Source organism: Simochromis diagramma, unplaced genomic scaffold (assembly GCF_900408965.1).
Source record: "Simochromis diagramma unplaced genomic scaffold, fSimDia1.1 OVJJ01000585.1, whole genome shotgun sequence".
In the NCBI taxonomy this organism is placed as follows: Eukaryota; Metazoa; Chordata; class Actinopteri; order Cichliformes; family Cichlidae; genus Simochromis; species Simochromis diagramma.
In genome coordinates, this window is record NW_024387398.1 from 1,295,179 (window position 1) to 1,323,057 (window position 27,879).

At 43.2% G+C, this 27,879-nt stretch overlaps 2 protein-coding genes and 1 long non-coding RNA gene across 9 annotated transcripts in view; 1 reads left to right on the top strand and 2 right to left on the bottom strand.

The window, feature by feature from the left end:
- Nucleotides 1-4,962, bottom strand: ndufc1 (NADH:ubiquinone oxidoreductase subunit C1). 2 transcript variants are annotated; one of them, XM_040010183.1, is made up of 5 exons: nt 4,856-4,962; nt 4,185-4,358; nt 3,536-3,639; nt 1,733-1,808; nt 1-93 (listed from the first exon to the last, which is right to left on the bottom strand). In XM_040010183.1, exons 2-4 carry the CDS (start codon nt 4,228-4,230, stop codon nt 1,749-1,751), a joined length of 210 nt encoding a protein of 69 aa, XP_039866117.1. In that variant the 5' UTR covers nt 4,231-4,358; nt 4,856-4,962; the 3' UTR covers nt 1-93; nt 1,733-1,748. The 2 variants fall into 2 exon arrangements, with proteins under 2 accessions (XP_039866117.1, XP_039866116.1); XM_040010182.1 differs by having other exon boundaries at nt 4,597-4,859.
- LOC120720472 (N-alpha-acetyltransferase 15, NatA auxiliary subunit-like) overlaps nt 4,727-27,879 on the top strand; it is a 25,842-nt gene continuing 2,689 nt past the window's right edge. The window contains exons 1-19 of one of the 6 annotated variants that reach the window (XR_005692957.1): nt 5,048-5,172; nt 5,744-5,828; nt 8,056-8,160; nt 8,315-8,472; nt 8,658-8,792; nt 9,219-9,372; nt 10,586-10,705; nt 16,730-16,825; nt 18,242-18,348; nt 18,436-18,508; nt 18,622-18,791; nt 18,879-19,031; nt 19,722-19,850; nt 20,142-20,355; nt 21,499-21,692; nt 21,767-21,875; nt 22,808-22,906; nt 23,003-23,146; nt 26,650-26,718. Coding sequence is in view for 5 of the 6 variants with exons in the window: in XM_040010178.1 (XP_039866112.1) it covers nt 5,077-5,172; nt 5,744-5,828; nt 8,056-8,160; nt 8,315-8,472; nt 8,658-8,792; nt 9,219-9,372; nt 10,586-10,705; nt 16,730-16,825; nt 18,242-18,348; nt 18,436-18,508; nt 18,622-18,791; nt 18,879-19,031; nt 19,722-19,850; nt 20,142-20,355; nt 21,499-21,692; nt 21,767-21,875; nt 22,808-22,906; nt 23,003-23,146; nt 24,836-24,948 (2,454 nt within the window). In the remaining variant the exon portion in view is untranslated. Of the gene's footprint in view, nt 4,842-5,047; nt 5,173-5,192; nt 5,663-5,743; nt 5,829-8,055; nt 8,161-8,314; nt 8,473-8,657; nt 8,793-9,218; nt 9,373-10,585; nt 10,706-16,729; nt 16,826-18,241; nt 18,349-18,435; nt 18,509-18,621; nt 18,792-18,878; nt 19,032-19,721; nt 19,851-20,141; nt 20,356-21,498; nt 21,693-21,766; nt 21,876-22,807; nt 22,907-23,002; nt 23,147-24,835; nt 25,255-26,649; nt 26,719-27,879 lie in introns of those variants that run through there. The other 5 variants (XM_040010178.1, XM_040010179.1, XM_040010177.1 and 2 more) reach the window with 5 other exon arrangements.
- On the bottom strand, nt 16,965-17,784 carry LOC120720476. Its single transcript, XR_005692959.1, has 2 exons — nt 17,474-17,784; nt 16,965-17,354 (listed from the first exon to the last, which is right to left on the bottom strand). It is a non-coding gene; the product is annotated as an uncharacterized LOC120720476 (long non-coding RNA).

Sequence of the window (27,879 nt, forward strand, 5' to 3'; positions counted from 1 at the left end):
TTCACATGATAAATGTTTTTATTTACACGTAATCCACGTTGAGAAATGGGGACGAGACAATCCAGAAAGAAGCAGACCAACACCAACAACCTCCTGGACAGGAAAAGAGACAATTAGATATATCATCACACTACACAACACTAGTGGTGCAACGGATCAAAAACCTCACGGTTCGGATCGGATCGATTTTTGGATCAGCAAAAAAAGACAAAAATTGAACATTTAATTATTTACTTATTGAAGTTTTTTTTGCCTGTTAAAAACATTCAACTCGAGACTCAATCCACACAACTATTAAAACATTATGGTTCAATATAGGGCAGTATAGGTCTTTGTATCTACCACTCAGTTCAATTTTATTCATAAAGCGCCAAATCACAACAACAGTCGCCTCGAGGCGCTTTATATTGTAAGGCAGACCCTACAATAATACATATCGCTCATTACATCGCTGTGATATAATGAGCGGTCACGGTCACGTAGCTTTCTGTTGACCTGGAGCTCCACCCGTTTGTAGTAGTTAGAGCAACAGAAGATGCCTGGGACAGCTCAGCCATAACTTTAAACTTTTCCTGCTCATACATGCTCTGAACGATCTTGCCACTAAAGTGGACGCACAACAGGATATCATAGCGTGGCTCAAGCACGTCCATCACAGTTTAAACACCTTGTTTTGCACAACAGAATACGGCCTCCCGTCTGCAGCTAAACACCCCAGTAGCTTCTGTAATAGCTTTAGCCCGGTCGGACTGGGCAGCAAAGGGCTGCTTAAATGCCACAAACTCCTCTGCTCCTCCACTTGGACCGCCAGCGCTGACCATAGCTATGGCTTGACAGACCCACCACGCCACCATACACATACTTTTTTTCGAATCTTTGGATCACGTGCGTGCCGAACCGTGGAGTGGGATCGGTTCGGATTACGGATCAACCGCGATCCGTTGCACCACTACACAACACCAATAATAATAGTAAGATGTATAACTGATCAGTGATTCATATTTAAACTGAAACATTACATGTATAAAGCCTAATTTACTCCACGGAGCCCTGTTTGTGAAGTTGGATTTAAGAACATGTTTACAGCCATCTCGTGCCAGTGCTGGTAACAGACAGGACCAGCAATGCAGTGGAAAGCAACGAGACTGAAACATTAAAAGCAGTTTAAGAGAGTCTTTTGAATTGCCCCAGGCAAAGAAAAAACAACAAGGGTTTAGCATACTGTCCACTGTCACTCTTCTGTCTCTTAAGCAGTAAGTGAGTTTACATTGTTGGCTAGCTAGGCTACGGTTTATAGAGCACTTTATAATGTGTATGTGTTAGTCCCCATAGGGAAATAGTTCCTCTGCATTTAACCCATTCACCCAGTGAAGCAGTGGGCAGCCACCAATGCAGCGCCCGGGGAGCAGCATGTAGGGACTGTACCTTGCTCAGGGGTACCTCAGGGTAGCCGTTCAGTGGAGTTGAACCCCCGACCTTCTGATCACGGGGCCACCACTCTACCTACTGAGCTATCCCTGCCCCTGAACGAGGGCAGTGAGGAGGAGAGCTTGTTTGAGTCAGCTGCACCTGATTGCACTAAATATGTTCCAAAAACGTTAGAAACGTACTTCTTAAATGCATCTTTACAGGCAGTGTTAAATCTATCAGTTGTTTGTGAAGGGCGCTATTGTGTAAATTAGCTTTAATACTTGTAGTGTCCACTTAAATTTCAGTATTTAGAGACGCTCACCTGTGAGTTTTGTAGGTTATTCCAGGCCATTCCTCACTTTGTACTCATGAGTGTCTGTGCTGTGCTGTTTGAAGAGCTGCAAATGGAAGGCCGAGAAGCCACAAGTCACTTACATGTGCGTTTGTCAATTCCCTATTTAAAATACATCACATCGTAATCTTAACTCCTGTATTGTTCCGCAGATCTACAAGAAATGGCTGTCAATGTCTGATTGTAAGACTAAAATTGAAGGAACTATTTTTTTTAAAAATCCTTAAAACCACTTAAATTCAGGTGCCAGACACACTATGGACCGAGCTTCAGAACAAAACACATGTTACAGTAAAAACAATAAAAAAATTAAAAGAATCTTGCTGCTCATTGCTGCCCTCTACTGTGTAAAATTAAGACAAGCACAGAGACAACACTAAGCACCATCTTTGTCACGCTTTCAGCCTGTAGCTTATATAATAGTTTGCATGACTTTGATTGTCAAAAGAAGCCGGAGTGCCCAGAGAGAGAGTATCTGTAGGCACAGGGAGAACACGCACACTCGACACAGAGGGTCACAGCTGTGGTTCAAACTGGGAACCTTCATACTGTGAGGTAACAGCCCAGCCAGGATTCAGGCTCAAGAAAATCACTCTGTAATCATTCTGCCTGACATGAATACATGCATTTAAAGGCAAGTCAAGAGTGTAAACTTCCAGTTTGATGCATTAAACAGAATTCAACCAGAAACAAATAAAAGGGAAACTCTGACAACATATAGTCTGAGGCAGTCTAGAATGCAGGTTTACCCTGACATGAAGGAAACTCTGAGTTAGGGCTGGGCCATTTTATACCTTTCACGGTAATACCGGTACAATGTTGGGCAACGATAAGAAAATGAAATATCGCGATAGAATATGGGTAAAACGCGCATGCACGGTGCCTTTATTTTCATACGCACACGATGGAAAAAGCATGGCGGCGACAGAGAATGAGAAAGGCGAAAGCGGATCGTTGAATGAAACGAACCAGAATTGGTTTGTAAAAATGGTTCAGTGGTGTGGAACTGGTTTAGCTTTCGTCCGTCAGTTACACACCAAAGCACAATGTCTGGTAGAGCATGCTAGCGGATCATCGTTATTACCGTGTTTTTTGGAAAATAAGTCGCTATTAAAACCTCTTTTTAAGTTCTGTGGATATTATACATGGTTATGCTGAGGATATGTCGGCCAGTTTCCACTGGAAATACCTTTTGGTTAAACTGTCAGCGAGGAATTTGCATTTGCACTGTTACATGTTTATATAGATTTAATGCATATAAAAAACAGCTGCTTGTTTCAGTGAAAATACATTGATGGTTTTGTTTTTTTGCACCAATAAAGTTGTGGAGTTTTAAAGTATTTTGTCTCGCGTCAGTTATATCGTCAATTATATCGTTATTGCAAATTTCAAAATATATACCGTGATAACTATTTTTGGCCATATTTCCCTGCCATACTCTGAGTTTTTTTTTATCAAGTGAGCCAACTTAAACTCTGAAACAAATACTAAGGTAACACACTCTGAAACCAATCTGCTGGCTAGCACGTTTTCTCCAACAAACTAAGTTACGTGACATTGGTATAGGTTGCATTCACATAACATTAAACTCCACAGAGCCTATGCAAACAAATGCTGCACTCTGAATACAACTCAAGTCACAGCGAATGCACTCAGACCTGATTGACCTACATAATCAGCTTTTTCAGGACCAAAGCCTCAGTTCTGCATCAACTCACAGTGAAGCTACTTCTAAAACAGCACCTTGGTGTACATATGAAATGATGCACTCACCAAGCCCCATAGGAAAGCAGATGTTCCAAAAGCAAGACCCACTCTGAACCAGTTGGGGTTGGTCATATCAGGCTTGGAGCTTGTGTAAGCAGACCTGCAGCCAGCTGGAACAATGAGAAACCACAACAACATGAAAAACACGGTCTTTGTATGGGCAGCCAGTACTCATACAGTCCAAGTAACGGTAAATGGACTGGTTCTTATATAGCGCCTTTCTACTTCCCTGTTCATACAAGCACCTTTTATTAACTCTAACATTTACACACATCCACACTAACGGATACATTGGAGAACAACTTGGGCTTATTATCTTGCTTAGGGACATTTGGCAAGACAAGGATCGAACCACCAACCGTGATTAGTAGATGACCTGTTAGATGTTTTTTAATCTTTACACAAAACAAAACATGCACTGAAAATCTGGGTTGAAAGCAGTTGCTAACACTTTACCAGTCTTTAGTTTTGATGTTTTATTTTACCCCTTAGTTATAAAGCCAAAACCAATTCATGCTACCAGAATGCTAAACTAAGCTAAGCTAAGCTAAGGTCAGCCTGCAAAACAAACACAGTCACTGTTTTAAATAACGAGCCAAATCACGTAGCCTTAAAAATTTTAACGACGATAATTAACAGCTTTTCGTGATTTTACCTCTGCTGACGAAAACAGCCCTGGACAGCAACCGGTTGAAAGTCATTTTCGCTGAAGAGAGCACCTTCCTCTCGACTTGCACGTTCGCACCGCGGTTGATTAAACTTCCTGTCAGACCTGATACCAAGATCACCGATAAATCAAACGACCACTCCGGAGCATCCTGCCCCTTTACTGGAAACAAACATTTGATTATGGTTAAACTGGTATCTTTATACAGACATAATCCAATTTTACGTTATACAATACAATTAACGAATGAATTTGTCAGTTATTATATTTAAATATCCAGAAATTACTCTTTCCCACTACAATGAAAGAAATATCACTGTGTATAACGTGGTTTAATTGCGGTGTTATCTGATGCACGGTGAGGTGCCAGTCAAACGTGTGTTCGCCGACCACCTCCGACCTGTGAGCAGGCTCACAGAACAGGCTGACCCGGAGGAGAAGCGCGTCGGCCATTTTGCTCGGAAGGGGGCCTTGGCGTCAACACGTGAGAAAGAGAGGTGTCTCAAAAGATCGAAACAGCCTGGTATCTCTACCTCAGCCAGGACATTATTATTCATGTTTAAACCGAAAGAGACATAAGAAGCCACTACAATGCCCACAATCACCCTGCCGCCGAAAGAGAACGCGCTCTTCAAAAGAATTCTGGTAGGTTAAAATACCCGAGATCACGTTAGCTTGCTGGCTAATGGTAGTTTGCCAAGTAGCCTTCAGTTGCGAGATCTACAAGAGACGTGCCAGTGAATTAGGGATGTGTTCGCTACGCCAGACACACTGCGATTAAGTCGGCAGTTTTATTAAGCAGTAGCTGGAACACCGCGAAACCAGTCACGTGTTGTAGTTCTGGTGCCTGGCCTTGGGGACGTATTCGGCTCGGACGTCTATGAGCACGTTTGTCTGGGGTCTGTTTCCAAAACAGTTGCACCTTGTTGGACTAGTTAAGTTCAGCGGCTGCAGGAGCTGGTCAGCCCAGATGGAGGTACGAGGAGCTTCCTCTCACTGCTCTACTGATCATTTACAGTGTCGCATAGATAGGAAGGCGCAGCTGTTTATTAAATACAGCAACGTGAAAACCGGCACATCGAAACACGTCAGCCTCTTCTGTTATAGTTAAGAGACTCGAAAACACGCATGCATGTTGATGCCCTCTGCTGCCGTTTGACAGCTCCTCGCTGGGCGTTACACTGTATCAGACGCATTATCAATAATAAGCTTTAATGACGGTTTGAATTGAAATATATGGAGAAAGCATAAAGTCTTAAAAACTGCTGTAAATGTTCTGCAGGCAGGTCTGCGTGGTCACAATAACAGACCCTTGCGCTGACTGTACGGTGATGACATTTACGTCACTGGGCCCGTGGGGATCCTCGCAGACTTGTTGATGCTGCTTTAGGAGTATGTGGTGCTTTTCCTGCTGGCTGGAGGAAGGACAGAGTCACTGGAACAGTGTTTTCTTTTGCAGACCTACAGTAATGTACTGTTCGTGGACTGTAAGATGACTCGCTGCAGTGTCAGGCACCTGATATAATGTGCTTTGTCCTTTTTCACAGAGGTGTTATGAACACAAGCAGTACAGGAATGGTCTGAAGTTCTGCAAACAGATCCTGAGTAACCCCAAGTTTTCTGAGCATGGAGGTAAGAACCTGATGCACCGTGCTCACTGTCAGCCTCCAGTCGCTTTAGGGGTGACGTGATATTTAATGATATTAACACAATGTGACACAGTGATCATTGTGTACATTTGGTTGCACTCCTATACAGTGGAATAAGCACGAGAATCCCAGTGTGAATTCATCCAGGAACACTGGGATTAAACAGCTGTAAACAACTGCCGCTCTGTGTGATAGATGTTGTACTTTACATTGTGGGGAAAATAGGTTTGGCCTGGCTGCCTGCAGGATTTTGATTTCTAAACTCCTACATTCAGTATTCTAAAGTTTAAATCCAAAAATAAAAATGTTGCCAGTAAAACTTTGGGTCTGTTATCTTGGACACTGAATTAGTATTAAAATTCATTCTTAATATCTGCACCATCATAACGTTTTCAGCAGCACAGACACTTTGCATCAAAGCACAGGCCAAAGTTCAGACTGCTTGCTTTTCTTTATTGCTGCTGCCACACATGCTAAGGCTTACAAACATTACATTGCTTACATTAAGATTCTTTTATTTGACTTTGACCTTTGATTCTGCTTCAGATTTTTTCTCGGACCTTTTAAAATGTATTTAATGTTGCAATTAAGAAAATTATTTCTACGAAATGTAAAATTTTAAAATGCACATAAATACATTTGGAAAGGTCTTTTTTGACAGATGTTTGCAGCTGGATGCAGTTTCTATAATGGACCCAGAGCAGATCACTCTGAAAGATCTGCGTTTTTTTTTTTTGCTCTTTTGAATATTTATTATTGCTCGTTAATAAGAGAGAATTTTTTTATCTGATTACTCGATTAATTAATGGAATTATTGATGGAGTACTTGCTTAATAAAATAATTGATAGCTGAACCCCTGATAGTTGAATCTATGAATAAAGAAATTAGTGGTGGCTCAACCCTTTTGCACTCTATGTAAATGTCTTCATTTCCAAAAGAATGTCATGCTTGGAATAATTGCTACGGAGCCCCGCAGGGGACATGGGAGAAAAAAAACAAGACGGACTTTTGCCAGATCTCGCAAAAGTTGAATTCCAACAATGGCGGCAGCTCCTTAGCTGTAATATTACTCTTTCTGGGTCACAAAATACACTTTTAAGATATTTTGAGGCGTGAATGTAGTTGTGTAAACGTCAGATATCTGCTCGGTTTACAAGACATCACATATTTGCAAAAGTGCTCCGACGTTTTCGGAGATCCGACACCCACCATCTCGAAGCTAACGGGAGGTCGAGACCTACTACAGCCGGGAGGAACACCGCTTTCCCGGCACATCGTGCCTCGACCTCCCGGTCGGCTTTGAGCTGGCGGCCTCCGAAGAATGCGGCTAAAACCTTTGTTTGTTTTGCGAGATCTCGCAAAAGTTCGTCTTAATGTTTTTTCTCCCATGTCCCCTGCGGGGCTCTGTAAATTGCTGCCTGTGGTACTTTGAAAAATACCGAGTGGAGTCACATGTTCAGAATCTTGATATTGAAAACTGTTCAGTTCAATATTAGTTATGTTGCCGACGACAGCAACAGAACCGTAACTGAGCAAAAGCTGGGAATAAGATGCTTGCGTGTCATAAGTATCTGTTCTGCTGATATCTCTGCGATGAAGCAAACTTCACCTCACCGAGTTTCAAATTGATACCATCGGTGTATTTACTAATAATCCTGGACAGTTTGGTCAAGGTCAGAGGTCAAGGTGTCTGAAAATCCTGTGAAGAACTCTAATAACTTGAGAACAAGGTGATTAATGCCATTCGTGCACCTACCAGGAGGCTGACGAGTTCTGCTCTCCACCACTAATATGTTGTCTTACTGTTAGGGTAAGATCATTCCCAGCTCTGGCTTCAGGAGCAGACAGACTTTACTAAAGTCCAAAGCAGTAAGGAAGCTTCGTCACTGTTAACGCCTCCATGATGAGCTGCGATTCAGACTGTGAGCCAAAGTTGATCAGTTATTATCACAGCACAGAGGTTCCTGCATCATCTGGAAAGCCTGGAGCCCAGAGGAGTGCAGGCTTTTTAATGCATGTTCTTTTTAAGCTGCTGAGGTTTTACAGTTTGACGAAACTCAGTAAAGATATAATGAGCAATGTTTTTGAACATAAAAGCCGCTAAATTACTCTCTGCACATATCTCTGTGAAGAAAGTAACATTCAAGAGTGGTGAAATGCGTCACATCGTGTCAGCTTTCTCTGAATGCGTCACTCCTTCCTGCTCCAGAGACGCTGGCCATGAAGGGTTTAACTCTCAACTGTCTGGGCAAGAAGGAGGAGGCGTACGAGCTGGTGAGACGAGGCCTGCGCAACGACCTCAAGAGCCACGTCTGTATCCTTTCAGTGCTCCTGCCTTTGTTCAGCAGCTGCTGAATCCACTCTGAGAAACCTGTGAAAAATGTCTGCCTGAGTTCTCATATGAACTCGTGTAACGTGTGGGTAACTGTGTTTATGCGTGATTTTCTCTAACGCTCTGACCGTGCCAGGCTGGCATGTGTATGGCCTGCTGCAGCGCTCGGATAAAAAGTATGACGAGGCCATCAAGTGTTACCGTAACGCTCTGAAGTGGGATAAGGACAATCTGCAGATTCTCCGAGACCTCTCCTTGTTGCAGATCCAGATGAGAGACTTGGAAGGATACAGGGTGAGGAATGACAAATGAGACCGTCTGAATCAAAAGATGGCCGTAGAAGGCTGACACTGGGCAAACTGATCTCGTGTGTCAGTTTCCTTTTTAGCGTCAAAACACGGAAAGTCGGATTGTAAACACGGACAGTTGTGGACTAACATTGCTGCTTCCGTGCGCATGGCGCCTCTTTCCCTCTCCAGGAGACTCGGTACCAGCTGTTACAGCTCCGTCCAGCCCAACGAGCTTCCTGGATCGGATATGCAGTGGCTTATCACCTGTTAGAGGACTTTGACATGGCTGCAAAGATTGTTGAGGAATTCCGCAAAACACAACAGGTGAGTAGCTCTGGATAAGAAGGCCTTCATGACTTTAACTAAACAGTGATTATTTAAAGTATTCAAGCTGTTGCAGAAAAAGCCTTGTTCTCATCGACTTCTGTAAGTCTGCACGTCTTTCTGCAGCTACACTTGCTGCCACTTGGTGGCAGGTTTAAGGGACATCTGCACGGGCTTCATTTTTCTGACCAGGAAGTTAGGCTCGTCTGTTTGGCTGTCTGTAGTGAGAAGCAGCAGAAGGTCTGATCGATGCATTAGTGTGCACTCTGGGGTGTCCAGTCCATCCAACCTTCTAGGAAAATTACTACTACTAATAAAAATAATATACGTGAAGTTCAAAGTGAAACATCCGGCCTAATATGGGCATTTCAAGTCCATGTGGCAATGTATCATTTTTTGTTCCTTTTTATGTGCGTTGTTTTTCAGACATCGCCTGACAAAGTGGATTATGAGTACAGTGAACTGCTGCTGTATCAGAACCAGGTCCTAAGGGAAGCCGGGCTGCACAAGGAGGCCTTCGATCACCTCAACAGCTACGAGAAACAGATCTGTGACAAGCTGGCTGTGGAGGAGACCCGAGGTGGGTAGTGCAGTGTCGTGCTGCTCACTGAGTGTTTGCAGGTGGTAAACCAAGTCAAGTCTGCAGCTTCTGCAAATGTTTTTCAGCTGCTGTTGATAAGAAAATGAATTATCAGCTTCACTGGACTTTCTTTAGCGCCAACAAAATAGATTTGGCACACAAGAATAAAGCAAACACTCAGCGTACTGTGTGTAGTTAGTGGGCAGCACTGTTGGCTCACAGCAGGAGGTGGGCTCCTCACAGTCTAAAGACGTGCAGTTAGTGGGGTTAGCTGTGAATGTGACTGTAAATGTCTCTGTGTCAGCCTCGTGACATGTGATGTCACCTCGCTCCATGGTGCCTGGGATTAGTCCCAGCCCTTCCCTGCTACGCTCATTCCTTTTCAGTTTCACTTTATTTCTGAAGCGCTTTAAAACAATATAAGAGCTGTACACAAAAACAAAAATAAAAGAATAAAGCAGTACAGGGTAAGAGGTTTAAGAAAAGGTGTGTTTTTAAATGGGTTTGAGAAGCAGCAAGAGATGGAGCCTGCCTGACCTGCAGTGGCAGACAAAACTGCAGAGGCTCCATCTGCTTTTATTAAATGTCTTTGTGACAGTGAAGAGCACCTGGTTAACTGAGGAGCACTGAGGCATGTGGGAGGGAAGCAGCTCAGACAAATAAGAAGGGAAAGACCATTAAGACTTAATGGGAAGCCAATGAAGGGACACTAAGCCTGGGGTAATGTGCTCTCGTTTGCTTGTACCGGTTTAAAATCGTGCAGCAGCGTTTTGTACCCGCTGCAGACGTGACAGGGAGGAATGCATGGATCGGAGACTCTAGGTGGCATCTAAACAGGACCGGCTTAATTTTTGACAGCTGCCCACACTGCTCCAGTGTGGAGATGAGGCTGTGTCAGAAGCAGCTGTTAGATCTTAAAGCACAGGTAAAAACACTGTTCCCAGAATCCATCGCTAAAAATATGTCATTAAAAACTCTTAAAAGAGCAGATTTGGTGCTGTGGTGTGTTTTAAACCCAGACTGGAACATTTCCAGGTGTAAACAGTACCTTTTTTGGCAACTTGGAGGGCGACAAAGCAGAAGGGTCAAGGTTTCATCAACAAAAGAAACCCGGCCTTCAGCAAACAAAAGGGGAAAGAGACAAGAATGGCTGTGGGTGTCGTTGGTGTTAAAAGTGTGAGACCTCTGAGTCAGTGAGTGTTTGTGTTTGCAGGAGAGCTGCTGCTAAAGCTGGAGAAACATCAGGAGGCTTCAGAGGTCTACAGAAGACTCCAGGAAAGGAACCCAGAAAACTGGGCCTACTACCAAGGCCTGGAAAAGGCCTTAAAGCCAGGTGAGGACTTTCTCATCCATCACACTTCTTCTGTTGTTACTTATTATAATGAAGGCGTTGTCGTCTCCCTGCCTGGCTGCTGCACAGGCAGCGTGGACACAAGTTTGTGATTGCAATCACGTGGAGAACAAAGCAACGTTGAGTCTCAAATTTATGCCTGTTAGAAAAATTCCCTTATGAAGTGAGACGCAGAGAGTAGCGAGCTGCATTTATTCTGTGTGCAAGGAAACAACAGCACATATAATGAATGTCTATGCACGTGCTGGTCTTTGAGTCCTCCGGCAGAGTAGAAAAGCACTATATAAGAATCAGTTTACCCTTTACTCCTGCTGAGCTTTAGAAATGATCCTGGGAACAGATATGTGCCTCAGGGAAACACAGAGCTCTGCACAGCTTTAATTTTAGAGAGTGTTGCATAACTTTTTCTAGAAATGCATCTACTAAAAGTTCTGATCTCCAGTCTGAGGTCCAATCTCAGTGACTTTGACCCCAAGTTCAAAGGTCAAGTTTTCAAAAATCCTGTGAATGTGATCTAGAATTTTGAAATTGATGCTCCAGGTGTATCTACTACAGGGAGTGCAGAATTATTAGGCAAGTTGTATTTTTGAGGAATAATTTTATTATTGAACAACAACCATGTTCTCAATGAACCCAAAAAACTCATTAATATCAAAGCTGAATGTTTTTGGAAGTAGTTTTTAGTTTGTTTTTAGTTTTAGCTATTTTAGGGGGATATCTGTGTGCAGGTGACTATTACTGTGCATAATTATTAGGCAACTTAACAAAAAACAAATATATACCCATTTCAATTATTTATTTTTACCAGTGAAACCAATATAACATCTCCACATTCACAAATATACATTTCTGACATTCAAAAACAAAACAAAAACAAATCAGCGACCAATATAGCCACCTTTCTTTGCAAGGACACTCAAAAGCCTGCCATCCATGGATTCTGTCAGTGTTTTGATCTGTTCACCATCAACATTGTGTGCAGCAGCAACCACAGCCTCCCAGACACTGTTCAGAGAGGTGTACTGTTTTTCCTCCTTGTAAATCTCACATTTGATGATGGACCACAGGTTCTCAATGGGGTTCAGATCAGGTGAACAAGGAGGCCATGTCATTAGTTTTTCTTCTTTTATACCCTTTCTTGCCAGCCACGCTGTGGAGTACTTGGACGCGTGTGATGGAGCATTGTCCTGCATGAAAATCATGTTTTTCTTGAAGGATGCAGACTTCTTCCTGTACCACTGCTTGAAGGAGGTGTCTTCCAGAAACTGGCAGTAGGACTGGGAGTTGAGCTTGACTCCATCCTCAACCCGAAAAGGCCCCACAAGCTCATCTTTGATGATACCATCCCAAACCAGTACTCCACCTCCACCTTGCTGGCGTCTGAGTCGGACTGGAGCTCTCTGCCCTTTACCAATCCAGCCACGGGCCCATCCATCTGGCCCATCAAGACTCACTCTCATTTCATCAGTCCATACAACCTTAGAAAAACCAGTCTTGAGATATTTCTTGGCCCAGTCTTGACGTTTCAGCTTGTGTGTCTTGTTCAGTGGTGGTCGTCTTTCAGCCTTTCTTACCTTGGCCATGTCTCTGAGTATTGCACACCTTGTGCTTTTGGGCACTCCAGTGATGTTGCAGCTCTGAAATATGGCCAAACTGGTGGCAAGTGGCATCTTGGCAGCTGCACGCTTGACTTTTCTCAGTTCATGGGCAGTTATTTTGCGCCTTGGTTTTTCCACACGCTTCTTGCGACCCTGTTGACTATTTTGAATGAAACGCTTGATTGTTCGATGATCACGCTTCAGAAGCTTTGCAATTTTGAGACTGCTGCATCCCTCTGCAAGATATCTCACTATTTTTGACTTTTCTGAGCCTGTCAAGTCCTTCTTTTGACCCATTTTGCCAAAGGAAAGGAAGTTGCCTAATAATTATGCACACCTGATGTAGGGTGTTGATGTCATTAGACCACACCCCTTCTCATTACAGAGATGCACATCACCTAATATGCTTAATTGGTAGTAGGCTTTCGAGCCTATACAGCTTGGAGTAAGACAACATGCATGAAGAGGATGATGTGGACAAAATACTCATTTGCCTAATAATTCTGCACTCCCTGTAGAAAGATGACGGGTACCACTGGCCACCACCAGTATTTCCTGTGTTTGTGGTTATTAGTACTACAAATACTCTGTTGTACTTGCCCTGCAGTTATGATGCTGTGCTTCCTGGTAGAGTTGTGCCATATCATACAGTCCTAATGAGAAGATAATAATAGTTGATTGTAAAAGTCTCACACACATGCACACAAACGCACACATGCACACACACAGATGTAAACAGTTGTGAGGACGGTTACTATAGAGACTCCTGAAAGTGGCAGCAGGGGGAGGGGTCTGTGTCTGACAGTCAGACTCAGACAGTGAACAGAAATAAGGAGGAATAATAAAGTGGCAGCTGGTGAAAGTCTCCTACTCAAGAACAGACATCCCAGCAGAACGTTTCCTGTTTCCTTTGGTCTGCTGAAATCTCCAGTGGCTGTAAACAAAAAGCTCCTTGAAACCACAGATATTTCATCAGAATCTCTGCATTTGAAAGTGCAGCTCTCATTTCATCCAGTGCGTTTCCCAGTCCCTGATATGGTGGTTTTAAAGATCTTAGCAACTTCAGAATAGAGTGCAGTGTTTTCCCAGAGATGTTTAAAGCTGCGGTGCCAGTAAACGCAGTTAGCAGCACCGCAGGTTGGAGATGTCTGCTCGGTCATGGACTCTGTTGGTGCAAAACCTTTGTTGCTGTCTGATATATGCACCTAATTACAACAGCCAGCTCCTCCAGAGTCCAAAGAAGTGCTCACCCTGCACCCGTTTGAAGCACCTCTCACACACAGTGTAGAATCTGGATGCCTCGGTTTCATTAAGACTTTGGTCCATTTTTCTGAAAAGGTCGGGGATGAACTTTGGTGCCACCCTTCCCGGCATGGTTCCACTGCTCTCACCATGGAGTCAGGAACATGACATTTCATTTTCCTCAGTGGCGTCTGTGGATTCACACACACAGCTGTTCCAGGCCTTAGTAAGTGGGCCTTGTTGTTGAGTTTGTTTGGTGCTCTATCCATTGTCTTTTGCCATGACCTTCATATCGTTTCTTGTTAGAGCTCACATGTAGGGCTGTTCGATATAACGATGTATATCTGATGACGATATAAAAACGTCTAACGTTTCATTTTACGCTATCGTTTGTTTCGTGGTGTCGCAAAATAAACTGTTTACGGCAATATTTTTTCATCAGTTTTGATGGTCACTGTAGTGGCTATATTAGTTTATTAATGTTCTCTCTTTCTCTTATATTTAATATAACCACACTGCTGACGGACAAGCGCCTGTTTTTATGCGTTGTCGTTAGCAACAACGACGGTAACACCATCACGTGTCCGCTTGTTTATGTTCCACATAAACCTTTCACAATAAAGCTCAAGATCCTGTTGAGACTTTTCAAAATAAACTGAATCACGTGAAAGAGCAGATTATTTACGGATGAGAATTAAAAAAGACGCCAGGTGCTAAAAAATAAACCTTAGACTCAAACGTTAGAACAGGCTTTTCCCCGCAGCACGCCGTGTAATAAATACTCACAAAGAAAACGGCGGCCGTTACAACTTATGTCTAAAATGTATCGTTTCATGCATCGGTTAAAACACTCGACTCCAGCTACATGACGCGCAGCAGGAAACACTTCACACAAGTCGAGCTGCCCGAGATTCACAGAGTTTACAGAAAATGTTAAATGTTTGTGATTTACATCGTTATCTGACGATAGATGTCTTATATCAGGACATGAGGTTTTGGTCATATCGCACAGCCCTACTAACATGTTTTTGTCCACTTTTGTAGAACTGCTCATATGTTGGGCATTTTGTGTCCTACTACTCATACACTAGTGACAGTATTTAATGATCAATATCCATAAATGAAAATTGTAAATAAATGACACTAGATGAGAACAAATCTGATTCAGTTCAATTTTATTTACACAGCACCAAATCACAACAACAGTCGCCTCAAGGTGCTTTGTATTGTAAGGTAGACCCTACAATAATACATACAGAGGAAAAACCCAGCAGTCATATGACCCCCTATGAGCAGCACTTTGGTGACAGTGGGAAGGAAAAACTCCCTTTTAACAGGAAGAAACCTCCAGCTTAGGGAGGGGCGGGGCCATCTGCTGTGATTGGTTGGGGTGAGAGAAGGAAGACAGGATAAAGACATGCTGTGGAAGAGAGACAGAGATTAATAACAGATATGATTCAATGCAGAGAGGTCTATTAACACATAGTGAGTGAAAAAGAAACACCCAGTGCATCATGGGAATCCCCGGCAGCCTACGTCTATTGCAGCATAACTAAGGCTACGTTCACACTGCAGGCGAAAGCGCATCAAATCCTATTTTTTTGACCCTATGCGACCCATATCCGATCATGGTGTGACAGTGTGAAAACCACAAATCCGATATTTTCAAATCCAACCTGGGTCACTTTCATATGTGGTACTGAATGCGATACATATCTGATGTTTTAGAAAGCGACTGCTGCTCACTGACACAAGACAGACGCCAATTATCAGCGCTGGAGAAGCGCCCGAGAACACATCGCGAACGCTTCCTGGCCATCCCGTGTAGATGTTAGTGAAACTGTTGGGAAGACAACGTTGGAGAAACGTGAACATTTTATTTGTCCTGTATAATCTGCAGATTCTGACAGAAATCTGCAGCTATCCTTTGAAGCACCGCTCCTCTCAAACAGCAACAAGGATCATTATTAGGTTATTTACATTATTATGTAAATAACAAAATAACTTTATAACTTAAAGCAAAATTGGGAAACGTAAAGTCCGAAGTCTTTACATTAAGGCCATCAGTCAAACATACTGTTGCTCTGGGTCTAAACAGAGCGCGTTGTGTGTGACGTCTTCTTTTGCGCATGCGGCCGCTTTGAGCGTTCACACTAGAGCGCGTTGCTGTCACATTTTGTTTGTGGTGTGAACGAGCAGACAAAAAAAATCTGATTAGATCAAAGAATCTGAATTGAGCATTAAGACCTGCAGAGTGAACGTAGCCTCAGGGAGGATTCAGGGTCACCTGATCCAGCCTAACTATACGCTTTAGCAACTGAAGACTTGAATTTCACCTTATTTTTTGCTGTGTGTCCTTCTCACTCCTCCACTAGTTGCACACTTTGTCCCAGTTAAAAGCCCGTCTGCTTCTTTCACAGTGGGTGTGAAGGTCCTCCTCCTGGGGTCAGGGTGGGGCTCCTGTGGGTTTGAGCACTAACATTTTGTTCACATTAAAACTTTGACATTTTGCACAATGACAGGTGATACTGTGAAAATGACAATTTTTATTAACATTTCTACTACTCGTGGTCATTTAAGGGTTATTAACCGTTATAGATGAACATTCTTAATAAATGACATTAGAATAAGCACAAAACTGATGAAGAACTTCAATTTCACTTTCAATTTTCCATCTGTCTGTCTCGAGTCTTCAGTGGTTGTACACGCTGATCCACTTCATTTCTGGAGGCTGTTTTGATACGATTCAATAAACTGAAGCCTCTGTCACAATCTGCACTGGACGCCTGAATGTAGCACAAATATCCACAAGCTGTGAGCCCATGTCTGCTGCTCTATGCTCCAAACTGATGTCTGAGCTCGTCCCAGTCTGTGTGTATCTGCTGATGCTGGAACAGCAGCATGGAGCCATGGCGCCTGCTCTTTGTGCTGTAATAGTGTGGGGAATGTGGTCATAGCACACTCTTAGCTCTTAACAACCACGTTCATCCCTTTGTAGTTACAGTTTGTTGTCCTCTGTGGCTGCGAGATAATGCACCATTTGACCACCAAACAAACTGAACTCAGCAGATATCCTGAGTGAGCAGAAGTTTGGATTGTCTGTGTGAATTTGTGATATTAACTGACCCCTGCAGTTTTAGTTGACCATTTTCTCCTTTCTCTTCAGGCAGTTTAGAGGCGCGGCAGAAGATTTATGAAGCGTCCTGCATAAAGTTTCCTAAAGGCCTCGTTCCCCGAAGGCTGCCTCTCAACTTCCTCACTGGTAAACCTGGATTTTTGGCAAATACACCTTTTCTGTCTGTTATGTGTAACGCGCGGCGACACTAAAGCGGTCGCGCCAGAATGTCACGCTAAAAAGAAAGATTCTTTAAAATACAAGGGGGAGCAAGCGAGTCAGATACCACGGGCACAGAGAGGAAGCAGGTCTGATCAGAAACAGTTTATTACTGGGCCAGGGAGCACAAATAAAAACACCCTTAAAATGTACGTAATAAAATGTTGTCAATCTACTAAAACTAAATAAAACAATCCTAAAACCCGTAAAACTACCATTTTCTACATTCACTAAAACCCCCCCTGCTATAATTATGCCACATGTTCATTATGGGTCCATCAGCAGGCCAGGAATTCCTTCTTTAGAGCAGAGTCCACGCCAGCCTCGTCTTCGGCAGACAAGAAAGAGCCTCCCATCTTCTTGTCCTTCCGCTGGCCCATCACTTCCCAGCCCGGCTTGCGTTCTGCACCCGAATCCATCATGCGACCACCGCCACAGCTCCCCTTGCATCGGTGTCCTGTAAAATAACAAATAGGGGCCAGAACAATGGTCCCAGAAGCGGCCCTGGCTCATGGCCATGGCGACCCTCTCCCAATCCAGCTGCACCCAGTAAACAACAGTAGAGACCCTACTCACAAATGCAGGCAAACCTCTGCCCTGCTGCCAATCACACGCGTCGTCTCTTACTGTTGCTGTTCCATGAGGTCAGGACTTTGTCACCGCATCACGCTGGCCATCTCGCATTAACCTTCCAGTCTGGGGCCTCTCTCCTTCAGTGCTCAGCTAGCCTGTTTTTAAAAGGTCTTTACACAGCTGATAGGCCACCTCTGGACACAGCCCTGCCTCAGCAGGTGGTCCCTATCAGCTAATTTGTCCCATGTGCAGCCAGTCCACAGTGGATAAAAACCATGTCACATAAAACACTAAAAACCATGCAAATAAAACGATACTCATAAATAAACACTAAAAATCAGAATAAAAACAATATACAAGATAAATACAAATTTCCACTGTGTGACACGTCTTTTATTTTATTAAATACCAAATCACAATGTTGTTATTCTCATACTTGTGTTTACTGCTTCTGTGAGGTGGTGTTTTCATTTTTTAAATAAAGAGAAAAAATTAGCTTATGGCTGTATGTTTTTATCAAGTATGCGCTGCCCCTGAAGTTTAGGGTTTGTAAAATGTTGCCATCAACAGTTAGAATTCATCACAGCAAACAGGAAGGAATCAGCTACGGCTCAGAATAGGCGACACTCATGACCTGGGATTTGTTGTCTCTGTTTCTGCCAATTCTGAGCGCACCAAATACAAACTGATTAGTCAGCTTATGAGTGTAACTCAGATTTTAGTGACAGCGTAAACCTCGCTGTGTGTTTGCTGTGTGTTTGTGCTGGCCAGGGGAGAGGTTTCGTCAGTCTCTGGACAGCTACCTGAGGATCAACTTCAGCAAAGGCTGTCCTCCCGTCTTCACCACCCTCAAGTCCCTTTACAGCGACAAAGAGAAAGTACGTTTGTGGTGCTTAAAACTTAAGTCTGTTTTGAAAATGTTCTTTAAAATAAAGGGATAATAAAGTTGTTTTCTCTACGTGCAGGTCACAGTTATTGAAGAATTAGTAGTTGGCTATGAAACCTGTTTAAAAAGCTGTCGAATGTTTAGTGAAAATGGTGAGTGCTAATTGGTTATAATGGTTTCCATCATCTCCAGTCTCCATTTATTTATTTGAATGTTTGTGACTTGAACCAAAGCTCAGTGACAGCTGTACTAAATGTGTGCACAGATGATGGGAAGGAGGAACCCCCCACCACCCTGTTGTGGGTGCAGTACTTCCTGGCACAGCACTTTGACTTCGTCGGCCAGCCACGCCTGGCGCTGGAGTTCATTAATGCAGCCATCGACAGCACACCTACGCTCATTGAGCTCTTCCTCATCAAAGCCAAGATCTACAAGGTGTGGTGGAAAGCTCTGCACACACAGGTGTTTTTGTTCACTGTGTGATCTTTCCATGTCTGCTAACCCAGCTCCTCTGCCCTCTAGCATGCAGGCAACATAAAAGAAGCAGCTCGGTGGATGGACGAGGCTCAGGCCCTGGACACTGCAGACCGCTTCATTAATTCCAAGTGTGCCAAGTACATGCTGAAGGCTGGCCTCATCAAGGAAGCAGAGGAGATGTGCTCCAAGTTCACACGAGTAAGCAGATGGCATGTTTGAAATGTTGCCAAAGTAATAAAACTCCAGCATTGTGTCAGTGATCGAGAGGGAGGAGTCATTGGGACGGGGAGTGTGGACCTGAGCTGGTGTTGTTTGGCCTTCCAGTTTGTACATAGCACTCAACAGCAAAGCCTATAATTGAAGTTAAGAGATTATATATCAGTGTCTCATGTGTGTGTTGCATTGCCTTTTGCATCACTCTGTGATTAAGGAGCTTGGAAAGAAAAGCGTCTGGACTTCTTTAAGTTGCTTGAAGATGTTTCACCTCTCATCCGAGAAGCTTCTTCAGTTCTAAGAGTCACATGGTGGAGAGTCCCAGATATAAACCCCGTGGGAGTGTCCCCCCAAAGACGGACAACTTAAAGAAGTCCAGACGCTTTTCTTTCCAAGCTCCTTAGACTACGATGCCCTTCACAGACATCACTCTGACACAACAAACCTGCTGTACAGGGTCAGAGCAGCTGTGACTGAAATGCTGTCAAGTTCAGCTCAAAGCTGAAAAGATCAAAGATGTGATCGGTCTGTTTGCATGAAGACAAAACACCAACCTCGTTGTCTACGTAAACCTTTTCTTCAGCTACTCAGCTTCAGCTTAGCACCAGCACATATCATTTTCCTCAGTTTGTCTTCTGGTGGCACAAAGTAAGTTTGGAAGTTTGTGTATTTCAGGAAGGCACGTCGGCAGTGGATAACCTGAACGAGATGCAGTGCATGTGGTTCCAGACAGAATGTGCGTTGGCCTACAAGGCGCTGAACAAGTACGGAGAGGCCCTGAAGAAGTGCCATGAAATTGAGAGAGTGAGTTCATTGTTCATATTCACACGTTCCACCCAACTGCTAACGACAAACGTTTAAACCTTTTCTACAATATCCTCCTACCTCTCTAGTTCAGGTGACAATCTCTGGCTTGAAGACAAATAAAAGATTTCCAAAAACATCATAGATTGCAGCACAGTGTTACCTTTCAAGTTCAGCTAATTTCCACAAAGTCTTAATCCCAAGTAACTGAGACGACCTAAAGTTATCATAAAGATCAGAAGTTTTCTGATCACCTGCTGATCAAAGCTGCCCCCTTCTTCTCTTCATCAGCATTTTGTGGAGATCACTGATGACCAGTTTGACTTCCACACCTACTGCATGAGGAAGATGACGCTGCGCTCCTACGTGGACCTGCTGAAGCTGGAGGATGTCCTACGGCAGCACCCATTTTATTACAAAGCTGCTCGCACTGCAATACAGATCTACCTGACCCTGCACGACAAACCTCTGACTGATGACAGCAAGGAGAGCCAGGCAGACACGGGTCAGACTCTATGTGCACGTGCAGTACGACTTTGATTTACAAGTAGCTCTTTTAACGATGTTATGAACTGGTTCTTATCTTTCTACCCTATCTGAGCACTCAACTTTACACAGCTTGCCTCATTCACCCAATCACACAGGCAAGTTCTCCCTGTCTATCATTCATACACATTCATACTCAGATGGATGTGTCGCAATGCAAATTTAGGCTTAGTTTGTTTGTAAGGATATTGGGCTTGCAGGGATTGAAGCACCAACCTTGGATAGATGGCTTGATATTTAGCTTCTGAAATACAGATTGTTAAAGAGTTAAAGATGATTTTAACTTTCAGAACACTCGTGGGGGGTCTTGGCTTTTTTAGTCTTTGCTTGCAAAGATGTGTAACTTTCATACCACTCAGAAAACAAAACTGGATGCATTTTCCTGCAGAACTTGTGTAAAACTATCTCTGTACATGAAAACAGCATTTTCAAATTTGGGACATTGCACAAAATGTAAAAAACAAATAAAACTGAACTAAAACAAACAAAAAAGCCATTAACAGTTCTGAGTTTCAGAATCTGATATGTTCACAGACTCAATCCACAAGCTTAGGCTGTGTTCTGCAGTACAGGCCTGCACACATAGCCAAAAGCTTTGGCCTGGTGTCCTGTACAGCAGCGGTCTCCAACCTTTTTTGCACGATGGACCGGTTTATGCCCGACAATATTTTCACGGACCGGCCTTTAAGGTGTCGCGGATAAATACAACAAAATAAAAGTAGTACCGGTACCGAAAAAAAGATTTATTCATAACACACGTGAAAAGACCCAGGAAAACCGAGTTAACGATAAAAACGATAACAAAATAACGCTGAAAACCGATAAAAACCATGAAAACCAGACATTTCACAGCTGAGCCTCAACTCTCGCGGCCCGGTACCAAACGACTCACGGACCGGTACCGGTCCGAGGCCCGGGGGTTGGGGACGCTGCTGTACAGGGATTAAGCCCGAGTTGTAGACTAAATCAAATTTTAAAACCAGTCTTTCAGTGTACAGTCAAGTTGAGGTCTGTTCTGTCTTCAGACGTAGCAGACATGCAAAGCTGGAGTATAAGGCACTGCATTATGTCATAACACTGGTTTTCTCTTTCTTCTCTATAGAAAATCTGACAGACAAGGAGCTGAAGAAACTGCGCAATAAACAGCGAAGAGCACAGAAGAAGGCCCAGTTAGAAGAGGAGAAGAAGAACGCAGAGAAGGAAAAGCAGCTCAAGAACCAGAAGAAGAAGAAGGAGGATGATGACGAAGAGATTGGAGGGCCTAAAGAGGAGCTAATACCAGACAAACTGGCCAAGGTGGGCAGATGTTTGCAGCTGGTGCAGCTGCCCTCAGTCATACATGTTACTAATGAAACAACTCCTCCTTCCAGCCGGAGAATCCTTTGGATGAAGCAGTCAAGTTCTTGATCCCACTTAAGAACCTGGTGCGGAAAAAAGTTGAGACTCATCTGCTGGCTTTTGAGATCTACTTCAGGAAAGGTGAGACGGGCTTCAGCACAAAGACTCATCTCAGTTTGTACTGTTGTATTGCTATTCCAGTGTGGTTTAGTGTGGAGCAGTATTAGCTTTGATGCTGCAGGGTTTAACTCTGTAGATGAAGAGGGAAAGTGTGGGTGAGGGCATGCAGATGAGAGTCTGCATGCCGCTCTGACTCCCATGTCCCCACCCTTTCTCTGACTGCTGTTGAAGTTCTTCTGGAGGATGAACTTGAAGTTCTCATGGTCCATGGCCTCTGAAATGCCACGCTGGTACTGCAGTGCACTTGTGCCCTCACTATATTTGTGGGTACACCATGCCTGTCAAACATCCTGTCCTGCTACCTGATCGAACTTCCTGGTGTTTTTCACCAGTTCCTTCCAGAATCTCCCCCAGCAACGGCACAAATCAAAGCACAGTCGGACACATTCCCCAACCTAGAGGTGCAGAGAAACATCTACCTGATGGTATCTCTCACCTTCATGCTCCTTCAAGCTCAGGCTGCCCATTAGGAAGGTGACGTGTCAAGTCTCGAGCTTATTTCAGTAGCCAGGGGTCAGACTGCAAGGGCCTCAACTGTTGACCACAACCCAATTCACTCGGGTGGTGAGCCCCAAGAAGGCGGGCCCATGTTGCTAATTTGTGCTGCACCTTAACATGACTCTATGGGCTAAGGCTCTGCCACTAGACCCTCTCCTTCATGGCCTGGTTCCAGAGTGAGGTGGAGATGATGGTCACCTGAATGAGAATCTGAAAGGCACAGAAGAGCACTAGGATGGAAGAGATTGACTCATGGAAAACGAGAAAGCTTAAGAGATGTAATAATAACTAGCAGCCTGAACATCTAGAAATGAAGGTAGATGGAGGAATTCAGAGTTCGACTTTCTTACATTCTGCAAAAATGACAAAAACGTTGTCCCTCTGTCTTTCTCCAGAGAAGTACCTGCTGATGCTGCAGTCCATAAAGAGGGCTGTTAACATAGAACCTAATAATCCATGGCTGCATCAGTGTCTTGTCCGCTTTTTCAAAGGAGGTAAGTGTGACCTTCTGTGAGCAACGTGAACTGCTGTGATTGTCTCGGGGTATCACCGTTCAAAGCTTCACTGGGCTCTGTCTTATATACTTACAGTGAGTGGGAGCACGGATCTGGCAGAGGCAGTGAGAACGGTGCTGAAGCACGAGATCTCCAGGCTGTTTGGAGAGAGCAGCCCTCAGAGCTTCAACAAGAGCTACCTGAGCCAACACTCCAACTCCATCCCACACAGACTGGCTGGTACGCAAACCTGGTGGTGAATGTTATGACCCACCGTGGGCTCAGACACTGTGGGGTCAGACACTGTGGGGTCAGACACTGTGGGGTCAGACATATTAGAAAACGTGTCTGAAAGAGAATCTTTAGAAGTGATCGCTTTGGGTCAGACCACAGGTCTGTTATTATGAACAAAGAGTCTTTTTTAAAAAACATTTTTTACACACAGCATAAGAGGAAAATAAGTACTGTGCTGAAATCTTTTGTTCACTCTTTGAAACCAGGCTGTAATCTTTATAAAGATGGAGCATTAGTCCTCCGTGTTTTCTGAAGCTGCTGTTTTACTCATTTTCACTTCAGTCTTGAGCATTTTCAGCATATTTTAGTTAAAGTTGCTAATTTTTTGAGTTTATTGGAAAAGGGATATAGGATCATAAATACACACGGTGCGTAATTACATATGTAATTGCAATTTCCAAACACATGCAGCACACCAAAGACGAAGGGTTTCAAAGTGTTCTCGTGCTAATTTAAATTCAGGCCTGCACCTTTAGACTCAAGATATGAAGGATCATGTATTGCAAATGTAGTCCTGATGTTATTTTACTCACTTATTGTTAGCAGATTAAATATGTGACTCTCTGGGCAGCTGACAGCAGGTTGCTAAACAAGAATAGCTGGTTATAAGCTGATATTGCTCTTAGCTTATAAACCCTATAAAATCATGCCAGCTAATGTTACCCTTTTTTTTGGTATCTAAAAATTAAACTTTCCCCCTGATAAACAGTTTAATTACATTCTCACACCATATTGGAGTTTACTCACCAAGCATCAGAGTCCAACAAAGTTAATTTCACTTCAAAGACTTTTCACTAATACCGGCTAACAGAGGCTAATAGTAGCTAATAGAGGCTAACAGTAGCTAATAGTAGCTAACAGAGGCTAATAGTAGCTAACAGAGACTAATAGTAACAAACAGAAACTAATAGTAGCCCTTACTAAGAGTTCAGGATATTTTCAACAACTTGCCTCTGTATTGCTGTCATCAGTCAGAAATGAGCTTCTCTGACTTCTCTGTTCATACCTGTTTACTGATGTTGAAGAGCCTGTCACACCAGGTCTCCCCATGTGCTTCAGAAAAACCCTGAAACATGCTGAGTTTTGTACATGACCAGAAAGAGTGAATCAAGTTGCCAGTGACAGATTTGCATCTCTGACAGACGGGTGAGATGTTGGGGTTATGAAACCTTTCTGTGGAGTAATGTGGCATCCACTGCACGTGACTGTGACAGGAATAAGGAGACTTATCAGCGTCAGTATTGAATTTATTCATCCGTGGTGTCGAGTTGGGCACGTTTGCTTTTTTAAAATATATAATCTCAAATTTTTAAGTACCAGATGCAGGGATTTTGTAAATATTCTCTAATTGTGTGAACGACACAAATGTATTTTCTATCTAAAGATCCCAAATGTTACACATGCCTTTCTTTTTACAGACTGTGAGTTTAGATCAGTTTTCCAATTAGTTTCAAAGAATGATTTCCACAAATTAGAGCATCATAAAGTACATATTGGCAGCCTTAATGTATTGTTTTGTCTATCCATCAGATTCTCAGTGTATTTAATAATAACAAACCTGTTACTAAAATATGATTTAACTTGAGTAGGGTGATGGAGATCAGCAAGCAATGTTGTTTTATTCTTATGGGATAGTTGTTCATACGCAGCCACGCTGGGCAGGTGTGCAGTGTGGACCGTTTTCCCACCATGTGAGGATGGACAATCCCAAGGGAAAAACGCCAACTTCCTCTGATTCTGGCAGATAAGTCTTTGAAATTCTGACTTCTTTGTAATTTTCCACTCTCAATCACTGTATAACAAGGAATTGGCCAAATAGGTGGCAAAAATGTGGCAGAACAATAATTTTAGTTAATTATTTTAATTTGACATCCTCGTACCAGGATGGATGTCCTGCTTTGCTTGCTCTCTTATTTTGCCAAATCAGCTGTGGAAGGTTCTTCTGGATTGTCTGTCGTGATTCCCGTCCATCGCTGTTATGAAAGGGACGGGCTGTAAATAAGTAACATCCACCCAAGAGGAGACCGGCATACATCTGCTTACCTCCATTTATAGAAAAACCAGAAACTGATTTGGTGTTAAGAGAGAGGGGGACTTAGAGACATGTCAGAGAATATCATCACGATATCTCAACTGCATGTAATGTAGTTCTGTAGCACATAAAGGAAGAGAAGGGGACAACCTTTGTTAGAGTAGATCGTTACACTGTTACAAGAACAATGAACAACAGTTTGGCTTCTCTCTGTTAGCAGATGTAGACTTTTACATTAAAATTGCTTCAGAATATACGATCCACAGATACATGTTGTATACAGTCGTGATGTGTACCAATCTATTCTATAAATGTGGGTCCAAAACCAAACTTAAAGGGTGCGTCATGTCGAACGGTTCTATTTCATTGAATGACTGATTCCACTGTTTGTCCTGCATACAAAATGTTGACTAGGTGACACAAATTAAATACGTGTGCCTGCCTGGCATAAAGCCAGTGTGGTCTGATGGATAATTTCAGTCTATTAACCAGTTTTTCTTTTGGCAGTAACAAAGTAGGACAGCAGCTAAACATTTCATAGAATCCAGTGTTGAAGGCATCTGGTTACTGGCTTTATTATCTAAGTGGGAAGATATTATGGTTTGTATTTCTTTCAGCTCAGTGTGAGCATGTAAATTAAGCTGAATCATCAGATATTGTGGGGAGCACTAACAGCTCAAAGAATGCATCCCCAAGTTTACCAGCTTCACCTTGCAAATGGAAAACTTTTGCATAAAAATAATCAAAATCTGTGTTGGTTTTATCCAGGATTGTCAGAAAACTGCCGTTTTGTCACTTTATCCTTTGTGTAACCTTAAATGCTCATGAATGCTTTAATTAACAGGCTAATACTCAGCGGAGTTTAGCCCCAAACTCAGTGCTTCTGTGCACGTCTGCAGGAAAATGCACAGTTAATGTTTGTGGAACTAAACAATCCACACTGGGGAATACAAGCTAACTAGAGATGGAAACGTGTACAAACCATAGGACAGCAACAAGGAGGAAAAACAGGGATAAACAAAAGACAAAGACTGCAACTATAAATGCACAGAAGGTTTGGGATTGAAAGAGAGGAAACACCTCGGGAACACAGCTGAAACTGATAAGAGACCACGAAACTGAATACTACTGAAATAAACCTGAATACTTAACAAATGGGACGGGGATTACCTGAATAAAACAGGGAGACAAACATCACTGACAGAAACGTGACACAACAGGGCGAATGGTAATATAAAACTAGGCAGAAAGACTAGAATAGAGAACCGTTTCATGGTCTCAGAGAGAGTGGAATCAATAGAGATCGGATCCATCGATCAGAAAGACTGAAGAGAACAGAAGGATGATAGGGACGTCAAATATGATCACATTTATCAGCGTTACCTTTCACTGAATATCTAATCTTCTCCAATTTTAGACGTGGTGTCACTGAGTGCTGGAGGGAGCTTAGTTGACTTCTGCTGAAGGAGAAGACGACGTCTTGCCAGTAAGGAAATAAACGCCAAAATGTTTCATTGGTTAGAGGTAAACCAGTTGTAGTCGACTGGGAGCCAAAATATGGCAACACGGGGGAAGGTCACTGAAAGGATCTTTGACGTGGTATCGAAATAATTCTTCCAAAAGCGAGCGAGTAGTGAGCAAGAGAAGAGCACGTGTCAAGTTGCCCAATGGCTTTGTCACAGTGATGACACTGGGATAGATTTAGAGCAATGGACTCTGAGGGTGCCATGATGCAAGGATTCCTTGTACACTGTGAGCAGTACCGGGAACAGTTTATCCTGACACTTTTTTTAAAGAATTCAACAGGGAAACAGGACCAGGAGACGTATTACTTTGCATGCTTCTCATGGCGTCAGGTTTTTTAGCAGCGTCCGAGTTTATCATGGGGAAATTGAGACTGTCTAGAAACAAACTCATTTCAGTGGAGATTCAGATTTATATAAACAGCATTAAATGAGTGAAAAACATCCTCGTGGTGCTACACACTGAAGGAAGGTTCATCCAGGTGCACTGAAACACAGCTCAGTGTTACTGACGCTTCCATTACAATAACTGGCCGGCGTTGCTTTTGTGAGGGGATTATTTTGCCGGTCGCCCGTTCTGCCTGTTGGTCGCGTTCTCATCAGTGTCGTTTTTCCTTTTGTTAAATTTTGCTTCCTCAGGTTTGGTCAGAAACAATAATTCAGTAACACATTTGATGATTAAATGGTGATTAAATGGCTTTATTCCATTGAAAATGTGAAAGTCAGGTGTAGTTCCCTGTACTCCAGCTGAGACCAACCTGAACCCCGTTCAGAGTCCGACAGCCTCCTCCAGAGTAATTCAAGGTGGATGTTTCCCACCCAGCATTGACAGCTGAGGTAAACAGCTCTGGGGTGGAGCTGGATCCGGTCCCAACCGTAGCAGACACCCGCTGGCTGTAAGGACGAGGACTCCCTTACTATTAGTTATATTATAATTTTATAGCACTTTCAAGCACACCTTTCACTTAATTAAGGGCACTTTATCACCATGGATTTGCACGTAAGAAGTTTAATTATTTATTGAATATTTATTGGGAATTTTAAAAGCAGTTGGTAGCCTTGTTTCAGATCCTGCACAGCTGCTCCTCATCAAGGAACGTGGTGGTGTCTGTGAAAAGGACGGT